Source organism: Drosophila suzukii, unplaced genomic scaffold (assembly GCF_043229965.1).
Source record: "Drosophila suzukii unplaced genomic scaffold, CBGP_Dsuzu_IsoJpt1.0 scf_4, whole genome shotgun sequence".
Taxonomy (NCBI): Eukaryota; Metazoa; Arthropoda; class Insecta; order Diptera; family Drosophilidae; genus Drosophila; species Drosophila suzukii.
In genome coordinates, this window is record NW_027255927.1 from 4,886,936 (window position 1) to 4,901,820 (window position 14,885).

The 14,885-nt window shown below is 49.1% G+C and overlaps 1 protein-coding gene across 3 annotated transcripts in view; it reads right to left on the bottom strand.

Moving 5' to 3' along the window:
• The window catches only part of LOC139354873 (uncharacterized), a 127,152-nt gene that overhangs the window by 61,811 nt on the left and 50,456 nt on the right, over positions 1-14,885 (bottom strand). The window contains exon 2 of one of the 3 annotated variants that reach the window (XM_070999098.1): positions 3,239-5,285. The exons of the other annotated variants lie outside the window; for them this stretch is intronic. Coding sequence (XP_070855199.1) covers positions 4,649-4,957 — 309 coding nt within the window. The 5' untranslated portion in view covers positions 4,958-5,285 and the 3' untranslated portion in view covers positions 3,239-4,648. Of the gene's footprint in view, positions 1-3,238; positions 5,286-14,885 lie in introns of those variants that run through there. 3 annotated transcript variants of the gene reach the window in all.

The following is a 14,885-nucleotide window of genomic DNA, read 5'->3' on the forward strand; positions in this document are numbered from 1 at the left end:
ATACTAAGCCTCGCCCAGAAGGAGCGATAAGTGATAAATAATAAATAGATACAAATATGAAAACACTCGACCTGAATTGTTCACATACGGCAATAAATAAATTGATTTAAATTGGTGATATAAATAATCGTGCAATTACTAATCTGCAATAAATAGGTTAATTTTTAAGAGTAATAAAAATCCCTTCCCCAACATATATAAATTGGAAAAAATTTAAATATAAGAAAATACCCGAACGTGTGTATGTGTGTGTGTATATATTTGCCTCTTGTAGTCGTTCTATGGTCTTCTTGCAGCGTGTAATATGTGCTCGGCACAATAGTATATCTCCCACCAATTCACAAACCAATTGAAATAATCTTTATGTATATTTTTAGCTATATATATTATAGTGTAATAGTGTTTCAAACCCTGATGTACATGATGAGAGGTTTGGTTTTGATCTGATTGCTGTTGATATTTTTCCTCCGATTCCAGATATTTCAATCGGTGACATTTCCTTAAGAGATAGTAGATCTGCCATCCTCCTTGAGATTAAATTCACCTGTGATCCACAATCTAATACAGCGCGACATGGTTGTAGGTGGCCTGTTGGCCCTTGTAATGATACCTTGGCGGTCGCAAGCAGAATATATCCTCTAGGGTTGTCGTAGCCTCCAATGGTTACTGCGCCGGCCACTGGATTGCTAATCGGTTCTTGGTGTAATAGTTAATGATGCCGTTGCTGCCAGACTCGGCAAGTGGTCGGTGATCCAAAGTTTTCAACCTTATGAGCTGTAGACAAACAATTTGTGCATGCTCCTACTTGAATAATGGCATGGCGCCGAGCTTTGGGGTCCATTTGCTGGAAACGGCTACATGCTCTAAGATTATGTTGTTCTAGGTGACAAATCTTACAGCTTTCTTCGTTGTGAATTGACTGATGGCGGAGTGTTGCTTTAGGTTGAGCGCTTATCGTCTTCAGCATGCAAGCGCGCCGCTCAATAAACGTCAGTACACTCCTTAACGTTGAAATTTCCGTCGGTGCATCCATTGAATTTTCCAGAGGAGCTAGAGACTGCTGGTCTAGTTTTCTTCTGATAAGAAAACACCGGATTGGGTCCCAGGATTTTGTGCTGACATCAAGGTTTTTAAGAGTACTCATTGAGTTTTTTACAGTGTAATGTAAGGCCCTTAGTTGGCGCGAGGAGCCGTCTATAGGCTTATGGTCAATAATTTTTGCTACGACGGCGAATACTAGTATTTTTCCATTCTGGTACCTGGCCTTCAAACGCAACCAGGTGTCGTCATAGCCACCCTGTGAGAAGGCTGTGTCTGTCAAAACGTTCCTCGCTTCACCACGAAGCGAACTCTGTAGAATATGTAGTTTTTGACTGGCCGAATATGGTTTATTATGTACCACAAAGAGATCATGGAACCGTGGCCAGTCTATATTCTGTCTATTTTAATACCAATAAAATACTAAGTTTCCATGAAATCTGTCATTTGAGACTTGCTCATTAAATATGACTTAAATTTGTTCATTGTTAGAATGTTTTCTGTACAAATAACCAAGTCATATATATTTTTTAAAAATAGTCCCTTTATCAAAAATGTGTACACATCTATCTATCAATATCTTTCAAAGCTTTTTCAAACACTTTAAACCAAAATCTAGCCGCCTGCTACTGCTATAACAAGACAGCCCTTAAGGAACTCTCATATATATTTCCTCTTTTAAATCCCCATTTAAGCAGGTTCGTCGCAAAGCCTAGTACTCAGATCGACGAAAACCTCGAGCTAACCGTAGGAGTGGACGAAAGTCAAATACGGCTAACGCTTTTCGTCGTGTCTGTTTTTCAGCGCGGTACTCAGATGAGCTTAGCTCAATACCAGAAAAAATAACAGATTTCACGAGTGAAATTAGAATAAGAAATTTAATCTTTGGCGGTGTTCGTGCAAAGTCGATGTGGAAACTAAAAATTAAAAATGGAAGGAAAACCCCAAAATCGGATGCAGGTGGTCAGGGCAGAGGAAATAGGACGCCAAATCCAAGCTTATGCCCTTTATTGTGGGATTTCACCGACAGGAAGCAATTCCACAAAAGGTGCAAATTCGCAGAATAGTTGAAGTGCTGGAGGAGATCCACTAGAGAATCCCAGTGGGAAGGAATATTCCGAGTGGGACTTCGATCTCTACATGGACATCCTGCCGGGCGCGTCCTCGCAAAAAAAGTAAGATCTGGCCAAAAGAATTTGGTTGCGTTGTACTTATAGAAATGTCTTTTTATCAGAACCACCAGTAATACGATCTCCGACGACCTCTCCATTAGGACTCCGGACACCACCACCACCAGCTACTTGGCAGCTTAAGCGGAGCTGGTGGACCCGCTGGCTTCTATAGGGAGGGGGAAAATAGAGCGCCCGCTAAGAAACAGTTGGAGAAGCCAAAGCCAGCCATTGCCAGGATGCTGGGCGACTTCCTGCAGTATCAGCGGATCAACGCCGTTCCCAATCCGGCTCCCACTTCCTCAAGGTCCAATATGCCAATTGGGACTTGGAGCTGGACTACGGTGGCGCGGGAAAGATGGCGAAGCATTCGTGGGACGAAAAATAAGCTTTAAACTACTAGTTTATATAAATAAAAACATTATGTACCAGCAGATTCCACCTTTTTAAATTTCTTCAATTGATTTGTTTTCCGTTTGACAACAAATCCAGCTGATTGACAGTAAGACCATGCTACATGCATTGCGCGTGAACTCAGTATTAGGCTTAATCGATTAAATACTCCTGTGTAAATCCACGTGCTACAAGTCTGGCTTTATATTTTACTGGTCTACCAAACTCGTTCTGTTTTATTGTAAATATCCATTTGACCAAGTCTTGTTAATTTCATGAGAATTAGCTCATCTTCAATAGCCGCTCTCCACTGCAATTTTTTAAATTAACAAGATTTTTCACTGCAGGTTTCATTTATAATGATGGTTATGACTATAGGAAGGTATTTTAGAAAAGTGGGCGTGTCAAAGCCCGCCTCCGCCCACAGAAAACGGAAAAAATCGAAAATTTAAAGCAATTATAAAACTATAGACCCCAATTTTGGAGCACAGAATGAATGTTTTATTTCAAAGATGTCCTGCAAATTTGTTTCAGATCGCATAATAAATATATAAGTTATTCAATAAGAAAAAAGTTTATTTTGTTATACAAGGTGAGTTCCAAAGTAGACAGGACTTTTAAAAAGAAGACAGAACAAATAGTTTTTTCGGCAAAATCAATTTATTTTATTTAAAATAGTCTCCTTCTGCTTTAATACAGCGTTTTTCACGGTCCAAAAGCATGTCGAACGAGTGTTTTAGCTCGTTGCCCGGTATGGCCGCCAGCATGCCGGTGCAAGCCTTTTGAATGGCCTCTACGTCTGCATAACGCTTTCCTTTCATCGGCAAATGCACTTTTCGGCTCGTCCGGCGCCTTCCATTCAGCACTCTGGCGTTTCGTTTCGGGATCATATTGAAAACACCACGCTTCGTCACCAGTCACAATCTTGTAAAGGAAGTTCGGGTCTTTTTTTGCCTCTTTAATGATGTCCTTCGAATGTTGAGTTCTGAGCAATTTTTGGACGTCAGTCAATTTGTGCGGAACAAACCGTGCACACACCTTTTGTAAGCCCAAACGTTCGGTCAAAATGCGATAAATCAATGTTTTGGAGATGTTCAATTCTATTTCCATGAATTTCAATGATGATCTCGGCAAATTTTTATGAATTCACGCACAGTTTCGATGGAATTTTCGGTGATCACGGATTTTGGTTGGCCCACATGTTCATCGTCACTTATGTCCTCACGACCATTTTGAAAACGTTGAAACCACTCGTGCACTCTGCTACGGGATAGGCAATCATCGCCATAAACTTGTTTCATCAATTGAAACGTTTCGGTAAAAGTTTTACAAATTTTAAAACAAAATTTAATGTTGGCTCATTTTCGCACCAATGACAAAAACATACTGACACTTAAAACGCAATAACCTCACTTCCAATAAATGAAATGTCATGAAATTTTTACTGGAAGTCGATAAACGATAGCAGATTCTAACGCACCAGTTGACATATAGATGGCGCCACTAGAGGGCGCTAGTTTGAAAAGGTCCTGTTACTTTGGAACTCACCTTGTATCATTTTATGTATTTATTTTCAACTTCATCAATGTCCTCAATTTCATTATTATAATTGCACGCAGGGGGTAGCGGGGTACGTCGGCGCTGGTAGAATGGCGTGGGAGGCGACGGCGGGAAACTAGCGGCGTCGGCGGGCTGCTGCGCTGGGCTTCGGCGGTTTGCTGCTGGTGCGGTTTGCTGCTGGTGCGGCGGAAAGCGTCTAGGCCGTAGGTGAGAAAACCACTCGAAACGCGAAGTGCCCCTTGACCGAAAAGTAGTACGCAAAAGTTCACTTCGTAAAAATTAGGCGGGGGTACGACCGCGGTTTCTTCAGTAGGAATGCTAAAATTGAACTACTTAAGTCTAAGCTCAGCTCGGCGCTACAAAGCGCAGCGGAGACTTCACGGAGGGGCCGGTCCAGATTCGCCGGACAGTGGGCCTGAACATTCCGCTCCCCTTGCAATCGCGAGCCTTGCAAAAAAGAGACGGAACTTCGGCCAGTCGCCTACGCCTTAAGCCTGCGTACAGGCGCCGGAGAGGATCCACCCGTACACCGTCTTCTGGGCTACTGGCAGTCCCTCGTCGACCATGTGGAAGCCCGGCTGTATCACCTTCGGGTAGACGTCCGCGCCCAGGATCAAGGAAATAGTGGCTGGCCGATGGAAACGCTCATCCGAGAGCGGTAGCTCCTTAAACTTCTTGACGACGCTCTCACTGAGCGCATGGATGGGGGTGCGGATGCGCACGTTCGGCTCGATCTTGAGGACCACCTCCTGCTTGATGGCCTCGTCGACCTTCGACCGAATCGTCGACGTGGACATGCTCTCATCGCCCACGTTTATTGTCGGCAAACGAAACGCGGCGGCCAGAAATGCATCGATGGAGCTTTTCGGGGTACACGGATCGATGAGTGCGGCGGTGTTGAACGTCTTCTCCCCGGTCTCGACGATCACCAAAGCAGTCGGGAGGACGTTGACGCTATGACGCTGGAGAAGTGCCGCGAGCGACGGAGCTGTTGTCAAGGATGCTGAGCGCGGTGGAGGGGCAAGCGTTTGGCGAGCTGGCGGATCTTGCCGGCGCGAACGCTGCCGCTACGATAGCTCCCAGTAGAGTGATGCCTGAGCGCTACGTGGACGGGGAGCCATTTTCCTGTTTGGAGTGTGGATAAGGAAAAAACAAACAGGGCTGATTAACAATGACGTGGATAATGGCTACGGACTAAGGTGTATAAGAAACGCGGCTGGTTACGAGGTAGTTTTGGACGGGTCTCTTGGAAGAAGAACCACCTTGGTCACTGGACGTTTGACAATGCCGCGTGTCGTACGAATGTCGACTACGCGGACATTGCCATCGGCTCCCGGAAAAACGGAGTCTATTCTTCCGAGTCGCCACTCATTTGAGGGCAAATTGTCATCCTTCATGACGACCAGATCGCCGACACGCATATTTTGCTTGCGCTTGTGGAGCTCCTTAAGGTACTCATCCTTCCAACGAGTGCGGAATTGTTGATGGAGAGACTTTAAGTGCTGCCACCGGTTCAGAATGGACTTGGATTCGCCCTTTACTTCAGGTTCCACTATGGAAAGAAGAGGTCCACCAACAAGAAAGTGCCCTGATGTCAACGCTAAGAGATCAGTTGGATCCTCGGACATGGGAGATAGCGGTGTGGAATTCAGACAAGCTTCGATTCTCGGTAGGAGGGTGGAAAGCTCTTCAAAGGTGTACTTCCGAGTAGCGGTGGACTTTTAAAACAAGGTCTTGAAGCTCTTGACACCAGCTTCCCATAGACCTCCCACATGGGGTGCCCCAGGAGGAATGAATTGCCAGGTGAGCTGCTGATGACTATACGCATCGGTCACAGACTCCTTAACGGCTTGCAGGAAGTCTCGGGAAAGCACGGTGGAGGCGCCGACGAAGGTCTTTCCATTGTCGGACTGGACTTGGCGAAGACACCCTCTTCTAAAGACGAAACGAGGGAAAGCGGCAAGAAGGCTCTAGATGGATGGCCTTTGTAGAAAAACAAACGAAAACCAACACATACCCTTTTGTAATGAGACAAGCTCTTCCGGTATAATTTTTTATGTCAAACGGGCCGGCGTAGTCCATCCCTGTGTACGTGAACGGACGAGAAATAGACACTCGCTCTTTCGGAAAACTTCCCATCATCTGGACTTGCAATCTCTTTTTGTGGATAACGCAGACCTTGCAGGAGTTAACCACTGCCTTCACCAAGTTCTTTATTCTCGGAACCCAGTATCTGGACCGGGTGAGACGCACCACTAACTGGTTACCACCAATTAACGAAATGAGATGCGTGAATTTTACCAGAAGCCGCGAGAGTGCACATTCGTACGGTAGGATTATCGGATGTCGTTCATCATACCGCAAACTGTCGGCCGGATGCCCTGATTAGCCCTTTCTTGTCTAGAAAGGGGTTCAGGGAGAGAATCGAGCTTGCCGCGGGCACAGGACGATTCTAACTCAAGCAGCGGTATTCTTCAGAAAAATACCTGCGCTGAGTGCAAATTGTCATGAGTTGTTCCGCGGCGGCAACGTCCTGCGCCTCTAAACGGACCCCGGAAAGCGGTGATTGTCTTCGACATTGTTGGACAAATCGATGGACATACGCGAGGACCCGCAAAGCTCTATCTAAATTAAAAAAGCGATCCAGGAAATCTTCTGTCGGCATAGATGCCACATGGGCTTTAACGGCACGCAGCCAAGTGGGTCCATGCCACCGAAGCTGGTTATCCACCAGCTCTTGAAGGGGAACTCCTCGACTAGCCAAATCAGCTGGATTATGTTCGGATTGTACGTGCGACCAATTGGCCGCCTCAGTGGACTCGGTGATCTTCGTCACCCTGTTGGCAACGAACGTTTTCCAATGGCACGCTGGTTTGGCTAACCATGCTAGCACAATCGTGGAATCGGTCCAACAATGGAATTTTGAGGTCAGCCTCGGCATTTTAGGAAGAATGGCTTCGGCCATCTCGGACAAAAGAAGAGCCCCACATAACTCCAGCCTGGGAAGCAAGTGCACCGTCGTCTTATGGCCCACTTCTACGCGCACATAGCTCGCAGCACCGTATGCCTTTTGCGAGGCGTCACAGAATCCGTGATGGTCTACGCGGAACTCAGGACGGAAGGAAACACATCTGGGTATTCTGACCTGGTCTAGGACCGAATAGCTCTGGAGAAAGCTGTTCCTTCTTTGGCACTGCTCAATTGGAAGTTTATCGTCCCAACCTAGATCCTGAAGCCAAATCTCTTGCATAAAGATTTTGGCACACACAGCAAAGGGAGCGAGCCAGCCTGCTGGACCAAACAGCTTGGCAATTTGGGAAAGGACTTGGCGTTTCATGTGGGAGATTTCCGTTGCTAAATCTGGTGGGACGAAAAAGAACTCATCGGACGTCGCCTTCCATCGTACGTCGAGAGTTTTGGCTGTGCTCTTAGTGTCGATCTCGAGGAAGTCGGTTGTCAGAAGATGATCGCTTTGGATATGAGCTAATATTTCTTTGTTGTTGGAGGTCCATTTTCTCAATGGAAACCCCGCGGAATCTAGAGCACTTTGTAGCTCGCGAACAATGGACTTAGCGTCCTCGGCAGAGTCAGCTCCCGAAAGGACATCGTCTACATACATATGGTTTCGAATGACGTTGCTCGCTCTTGGATGGCTGAGCTGCACGTCAGTTGCCAACTGTTGCAGGACTCGAATGGCCAGGAATGGCGCGCAATTGACTCCAAAAGTTACCGTCTGTAATTCGAAATCTCGAATGTGCCCCTCGCTGTTGCGGAACAAGATGCGCTGGAACGGGGAATGCTTCGGATCTACCCATATCTGCCGATACATTTTCTCGATATCGGCACTGTAGACGTATCGGAAATATCGCCACTTCAGGATCTGGATAGTTAGATCGGACTGTAAGACTGGGCCAGCATGAAGGATATCATTTAAACTGACCCCATTCTCAGAAGGGCTGGAGGCATTGAAAACCACACGTAACTTAGTGGTTGTACTTTCCTGCTTGAGCACGGCATGATGTGGAAGGTAATAACTGGCAGAATTATGGGTAGGACGGACTTCTTTCATGTGATTGAGGTCGAGATACTCTTGAATCACGGAGTCGTATTTGGCTTTCAGCTGACAGTCCCTCTTTAGGCGTTGCTCGGTTCTTAGAAACTGCGACAACGCGGAGGATCTGGAGTGACCGAGGGCGGATTTTACGTTTTGAAGATCACGAAACGGAAGACTTACGACATACCTGCCGTTATCGTCTCTCGTAGTCGTTCGGAGAAAATTTTCCTCACAAGCCAAATCGGAAGATTTTGTCACTTTTACTGGCAGATCCTCCACCTCCCAAAATTTGGTGAGATACCTATCCAGAGACGTGTCAACTGTGTGGGAGATTCGTGTGGAAAAAACGGAAATCTGATTTTCCCTTGGAGCAGGAACGGGTCCTGTTAGGATCCACCCGAAAATGGTTTCTTGCCCGAGGAGAGAGCCACAAATATTCGGCCGGGTGCCGCTTAGGAGAATGGGTGGCAGTACGTCGGCCCCGATCAGAATATCTATCTGTGCGCTCTCGTAGAACTTAGGATACGCTAGTGGCAGTTCGGAAAGATCCCGTAGAAACTGTTGGGGAATCGGACAAGATGGAAGTTTTCAAGCTGATTGAGGAAGAACATAGGCCGTCGTGTTTATTTGCAGGCCAGACCTGGTCGGAAAACGGATGGTAAACTGACAGAGCTTTTTGGATTCAGCGAATACTGTCTGGTTTAAGCCTTATACTTGGTCTCGGATTACCTGGTGAGGCAACTTTTCCTTCTTACAAAGGTCATATCCTTTTGGCTTGGGATCTACCCTTGTCTCGTAAGAATTTATTCTTCGAGGCGCTGCAGTGGGGGCGGATGTTTTTGGCAGAGATTGACTCGAACCTGACGGCCGTACGTCGTCTATGGCTTCTAGGGTCCGGTGACGCTCCGTAAGGAAGGCGTTCAGTTCCTGCCACGTCGGAATCTCTGCCTTGTTGTGCAGGGACTGTTCCCAGAAGGATAGCGTGAGCTTAGGAAGTTTGCAGGAGCACAAGTACTTTAAGAGGCAATCCCAATTTTCGGTTTCAAATCCGGACCACCCTGGATGGTGCGTTGAAGTTCACGGATAGCTGACCCAGATTCCTGATTAACGGACTGCACATTGAAAAGTATTTTTAATTGGCTATTTCTAACAACCGCTTATTTTCGAAACGCTCAGTTAGGTTAGCCCAAGCTGGGCGAAAGCCGTCGTTAGTAAGGAGGGAGTTCGACACTATCGTGTGTGCATCGCCGCTTGTTTTGGCATTTAGGTGAAACAGTTTTTCGACTGGCGTCAGCCTTGAATTGTTTATATAAATGGCCGTAAACAGATCCCTAAAGGTCCGCCACCGCAGATAATCTCCGGTGAAAACCTCGGTATCGCACGGATGCACCCGACATCCAGAGGAAATGTAAGTCTGGGTAGGAACAGCTTGAACTTGGGGATGGATCAAAATGTACGCCGGGGGTAGCGGGGTACGTCGGCGCTGGTAGAATGGCGTGGGAGGCGACGTCGAGAAACTGGCGGCGTCGGCGGGCTGCTGCGCTGGGTTTCGGCGGTTTGCTGCTGGTGCGGCGGAAAGCGTCTAGGCTGTAGGGGAGAAAACCACTCGAAACGCGAAGTGCCCCTTGACCGAAAAGTAGTACGCAAAAGTTCACTTCGTAAAAATTAGGCTCGGGTACGACCGCGGTTTATTCAGTAGGAATGCTAAAATTGAACTACTTAAGTCTAAGCTCAGCTCCGGGCTCCTGGGAACAGCGCCGGAAAGCGGGAGCGCGAGAGAGCGGGAGAGCGAGAGAGCGGTGCAGCTGGATAGCGGGGCCGGTCCAGATTCGCCGGAGAGTGGGCCTGAACAATTATAAAAAAAATATGTATTGTCGTCATCCCTTGCGTCGATATCATTTGCAGACTCATCTGCAAATTCAAGTTCACAAGCCAACAGCTGGATGACCTCTACTGGCAAAGCAAGTCTCTTATGTTTTTGGATCCGCCTGATTAAGATGTTGCTTCCTAATAAATCAAACAACGCAGAAAGGCGCAAAAAGGGCACAATGTGCTTACTAGTTCTGAATTCAGAATTGACAACTTTACAACATGTACGAGGGTGGTCCGATAAGTACTTAGCCTTCAAAAGAAGAACAAAAATTTTGGAAAAGTGGCGATTTATTTCTCAACATAATCTCCTTTTAGCTCAATTCACTTGACCCAGCGATGCTCCAACTTCTTTAACCCGTCTGAAAAATACGTTTTCTCAAGGTCTTCACTCGACGCAAATTTCTGTCCAGCGAGTGACTCTTTCAAGTTTCGAAATGAAAACAAGTCACACGGGGCCAAATCTGGTGGATGGGGTAGCAGTTCGTAGCCCACTTCGACCAATTTGGTCTTGGCGAGGGCGGAAGTGCGAGCCGGTGCCGGGCCCAATAATTCGGCATAGTACAGCCCTGTGACCGTTTTGCCCTTTTCCAGGTAGTCAATGTAGATAACACCTTGTGAGTCCCAAAAAATCGTTGGCCATCACCTTTCCGGTCGATGGGACAGTCTTCGCCTTCTTCGGAGCAGGTTCGCCGGGTGAAGTCCACTGATTCGACTATTCCTTGGTCTCTGGTGTGTACCAGTGGATCCATGTTTCGTCGACGGTCACGAAACGAGGCAGAAACTCCTTCGGATTGCGCTTAAACAGCGTCAAACACTGCTCTGAAGAGGTCTCTCGGGTGCGTTTGCTGACCGGAGTGAGCAAACGCGGCACCCATCGCGCCAACAGCTTTCTTATGCCCAACATTTTATGCAGGATATGACCCATGCGGTCTTTTGACATGTATACTGTCTCAGCTATCTCGCGTATCTTCAATCGGCGGTCTGCCAATACGAGATCGTGGATTTTTGTCACGTTATCCTCCGTGGTGGTGTGTCTCGGATCCCTCCGAACTTATTTTACGTGGCGTGTTTCACAATGAAGGGATTACAACCACGGCATTCTAATATACCCACAAGTGAGTATATAATGCACGGGTCTAGGTTCAGCGCCAAACCAACGCCCTGGACTAGCAGCTATAGCTATGTACATAGCAACCACCCCAGTAGCAATTCGAGTACTTACTTGTCGGGCACGCACTCCCCCTTGCGTAGGGGCGAGATCTATCTAAAATCTCCACCGTTCTGTGGGTCACAGCACCCGAGTTGTATTACGCAACATCCACGTCGCGGGCCAACCTCAATGAGCAGCCTTGGAGCTGCTCAACCCGTGGTACCGAAATTACAGGCTCGGTGGGCCTCACCCCTTCAGCTCCGACAAGCTCGGATGGGGCAACCATTTGCCATATTAGTCGCTTCCTACGACAAGCTATGACAGGCTGTGGCAGTATTCTTCGCCGCTACCACACGGCAAGTGGTGGAGACTACAAGTCCCTTCTCCGGTTGAATGCCTCCTCGGCGAACGTCGTAAGCCGTCGGGTCCTCTCCTGATCCACCAGAATTCCATCGAATCCGATCCAGTTTCCGCCATCTTGCTGCACACCAAGTCCATCGAGGTCACGCAAATCCGCGTAGTTCGGGCAGTCACATAGGACATGCTGCCAGTCCTCACAAGGGGCGCCGCATAAGCATGCGGCAGTAGGCATCGTACCGATCCTACACAGAAATGCGTTCATAGATCCATGTCCTGTGAGCAGAAATCCGGTGCACATCGTGAATCCAAAATTTGGATCGCGATAGACAAGTTCGACGTCCGGGATGAATTTGTAGGTCACCCGGCCGGTTGACTCTACGTCATCCCATCTGTCTTGCCACGTCTGCAGTAAGCACTGCTCCATACGCACCATCATCTGCCCCCGGCTAAGACTTGTGAAGTCCTCGCCATGACACAGATCGTACTCCTCCAACGGGTATCCACGCTTAAGCTTGTATTTAGCTGCCATTTGCATGGCAACCAAATCAAGCGGGGGAGCGCCAGCAAGAACCTGCAGTGCCGCAGTGGACACTGTTCGGCATACCGGAAGGCTTCCCATAAGGATAAGCCTCTGGCAAGCAAGGACTCGCCTATTGGCCACAACTTGCTGCGTCGTACTGACATACCATATCGGGGCACCAAATAGCGCACAAGGCACCATGAGTCCGGCATAAATGGTCCGCCTGGCTCGAGGACTGAATCCACAGTCTGCTCGAAGCACACGCGCCAATGCTCCAACGACTCCGGTCATGCGTCGCTTTATCACTGTGAAGTGCTCGAAAAACTTCAAGCCTTCTTCGACCGTGATGCCCAGATACCGGCAGCTGCTGACAAACGGCAAGTTTGCTCCCGCAAATTTTACCGCAGGGGCGCGACTAAGCGCACGCGAAGAGGTACGAGCCAAACGATGGCGAGGGTCCTCTTTGAGCAGCATAATAACCGTCCATCCCCCACGCTTCTGCGATGGACATCAGCTGCGCTCCTTTTGTCTCCAGCACGTTCCGGGATTCTCCCTCGACGAGAAGAAGCAGGTCATCCGCGTACGCACTCAGGGTGCAGTACGACTCAAGGCGCCGGAGCAGTACATCCATCAGCAAGGCCCATATAAATGGGCCGCTGATTGACCCCTGCGGACAGCCTCTAGTTACGGGGAGATTGACTTCCTCGTAACTGCTTCGGATCACTGCTCTTCTATCTGAGAAAAAGCTCTGCCACAAGCCCATCTCTCGGCATCCCAGTTCGGCTAATCGGCGCAGTGCAGCACTCCACTCCACATTGTCGAAGGCTCCTTTGAAATCCACGAAGATTCCGAGCACGTATCTCGCCGAGCTGGCTTCAACGCTGCTCTTCACGTGTCTCCAAGCATCCTCCACACAACGTCCTTGGCGAAATCCGAATTGCCATCTGCAGCCTTCCGGAAGAACTTCCCTCACACGATCCACCATAATGGCCTCGAGCTCCTTGCCGAAAACCGGCAGCAGGCAAATCCCACGGTACGACGACGGTTCGCACTTATCCTTGTCGGGCCCCTTGAGCAGAGCCACGACACGCGGGCATTTCCACTCTGCAGGGAAATACCCCGACCGGATGCAGCTTGAATACAGCGCCGTCAGATGCTGAGGTATAGCGCGCCACACAGCCTTGCAAATCGTCCCGTTGATACCGTCCATGCCAGGCGAGCGTTTGCTCTTCAACCTGGCGACACAAGCATCAACTTCTGAGACATTCAGGGGCGGTGGGATTTCCTCCGCGGAGACAATCGGTGCATCAGACTCCGCAGCTGGGAAAAAGTTGCGGAGGAGCACACGTGCACAGTCACCCCAATTGGTGACCAGCTCGCCATTCACGCGGAGGCTCCCAATCTCCGTCCGTCTCTTGCGACCTCGGCACATCTTGTAGACGCGCCCCCAGGGATCGTGCGAGTTCGCTCCCACGATGCGTCTCCAACTGTCCTCCTTGGTCTTCACGATGAGCTTCTTGTAGTCGGCTGTGGCATGCCTCAGTTCGACCACAATCTGCTCGGCCACGTCATCATCGTGATGGCGTCTGGCATCCTGAAGACGGCGCCTGAGTCTCCTGACTTGGCGGCGCTTTGTGCAGAGGTCAGCGGTCCACCAACCTACCCTCGTTCTCGGCGGTCCGGGCGTTCTCCTACCCCACGCAAGGTCGCACCATCCTGCGAAGTGTGGAGACTTGTTGGTCCAGCGGCGATACTTGGAAGTCTTCCGGAATTTCGGCTGCCCTATTCACCAATTCCTGTTCGAACAGACGCCAACGTGCATTGGAGAAGTTCCAGGACGGTACCGGAGCTAGGCTCTCAACGGCTGTGTCGGTCGTTGGGTTGGCCACAACAGAAATAATGTTGTGGTCACTCAACTCCCACTCGTCCACTCTCCATTCATATGTGGCTAGCATATCTCCTGCGAAGTTGGCGAGTGTCACGTCGATATCGCTGTGCGATCTGTTGTTTTCAAACGTGTAGCTCCGACTGGGTTGGTTCAAGACCACCGCTCCCTTCGTCAGTATCCACTCGGACAGCAGCTCACCCCGAGAGTAGTTAGCTAGTCCCTCCGCGTGGGGAGGGAGTTTGCTAAACCACATGGGGGATGCTGCGTTCGCATCGAGTCCAAGGATTGCTGGAGTACTGCTGGCCAGCAGCAGGACAGCATCCAAGTACGCTAGATACGACTGGAGGCTATAATCCTCATCGCTATCGAACTGGCAGTATGCGGCGCAAAGGAAAATTGAGCCAAAACTCCCCTTTATGTACACACACACACCGTAGTTGTTGGTGAGCGGCTCCACTGGCATGCAGATGACATCCTGGTGGTTCACATAAATGGCTGCCTTCCCTCGTTGATCAACGAAACTCCTCACTCCATCCGGCAGCACATTTATCCTCTCGACGCCCACGTAAGGCTCCTGCACCAGTGCGAACAGACTCTTGCTTTCAAGCAACCGGACTCCGAGCTCTATGGTCGCAGCTCGTCCTCGACCACAGTTAGCTTGGATGAACCTAAACATTAATGTCTAGAGTTCACCCTTGCAAACACCGCCGCGTATACCGGACATCCAGGGGACAGCATGTGGTGCCCCGACTGGTAGCCCTTAAAACGGCAATTCCGGCAGTCCACCGGGTTCTGGCACGCTCGCGCACTGTGGCCAGTCTGTCCGCACTGCCGGCAGACATTCTCCTTGTATCGGCAGTCTTTTATCTTATGGTCAAAAC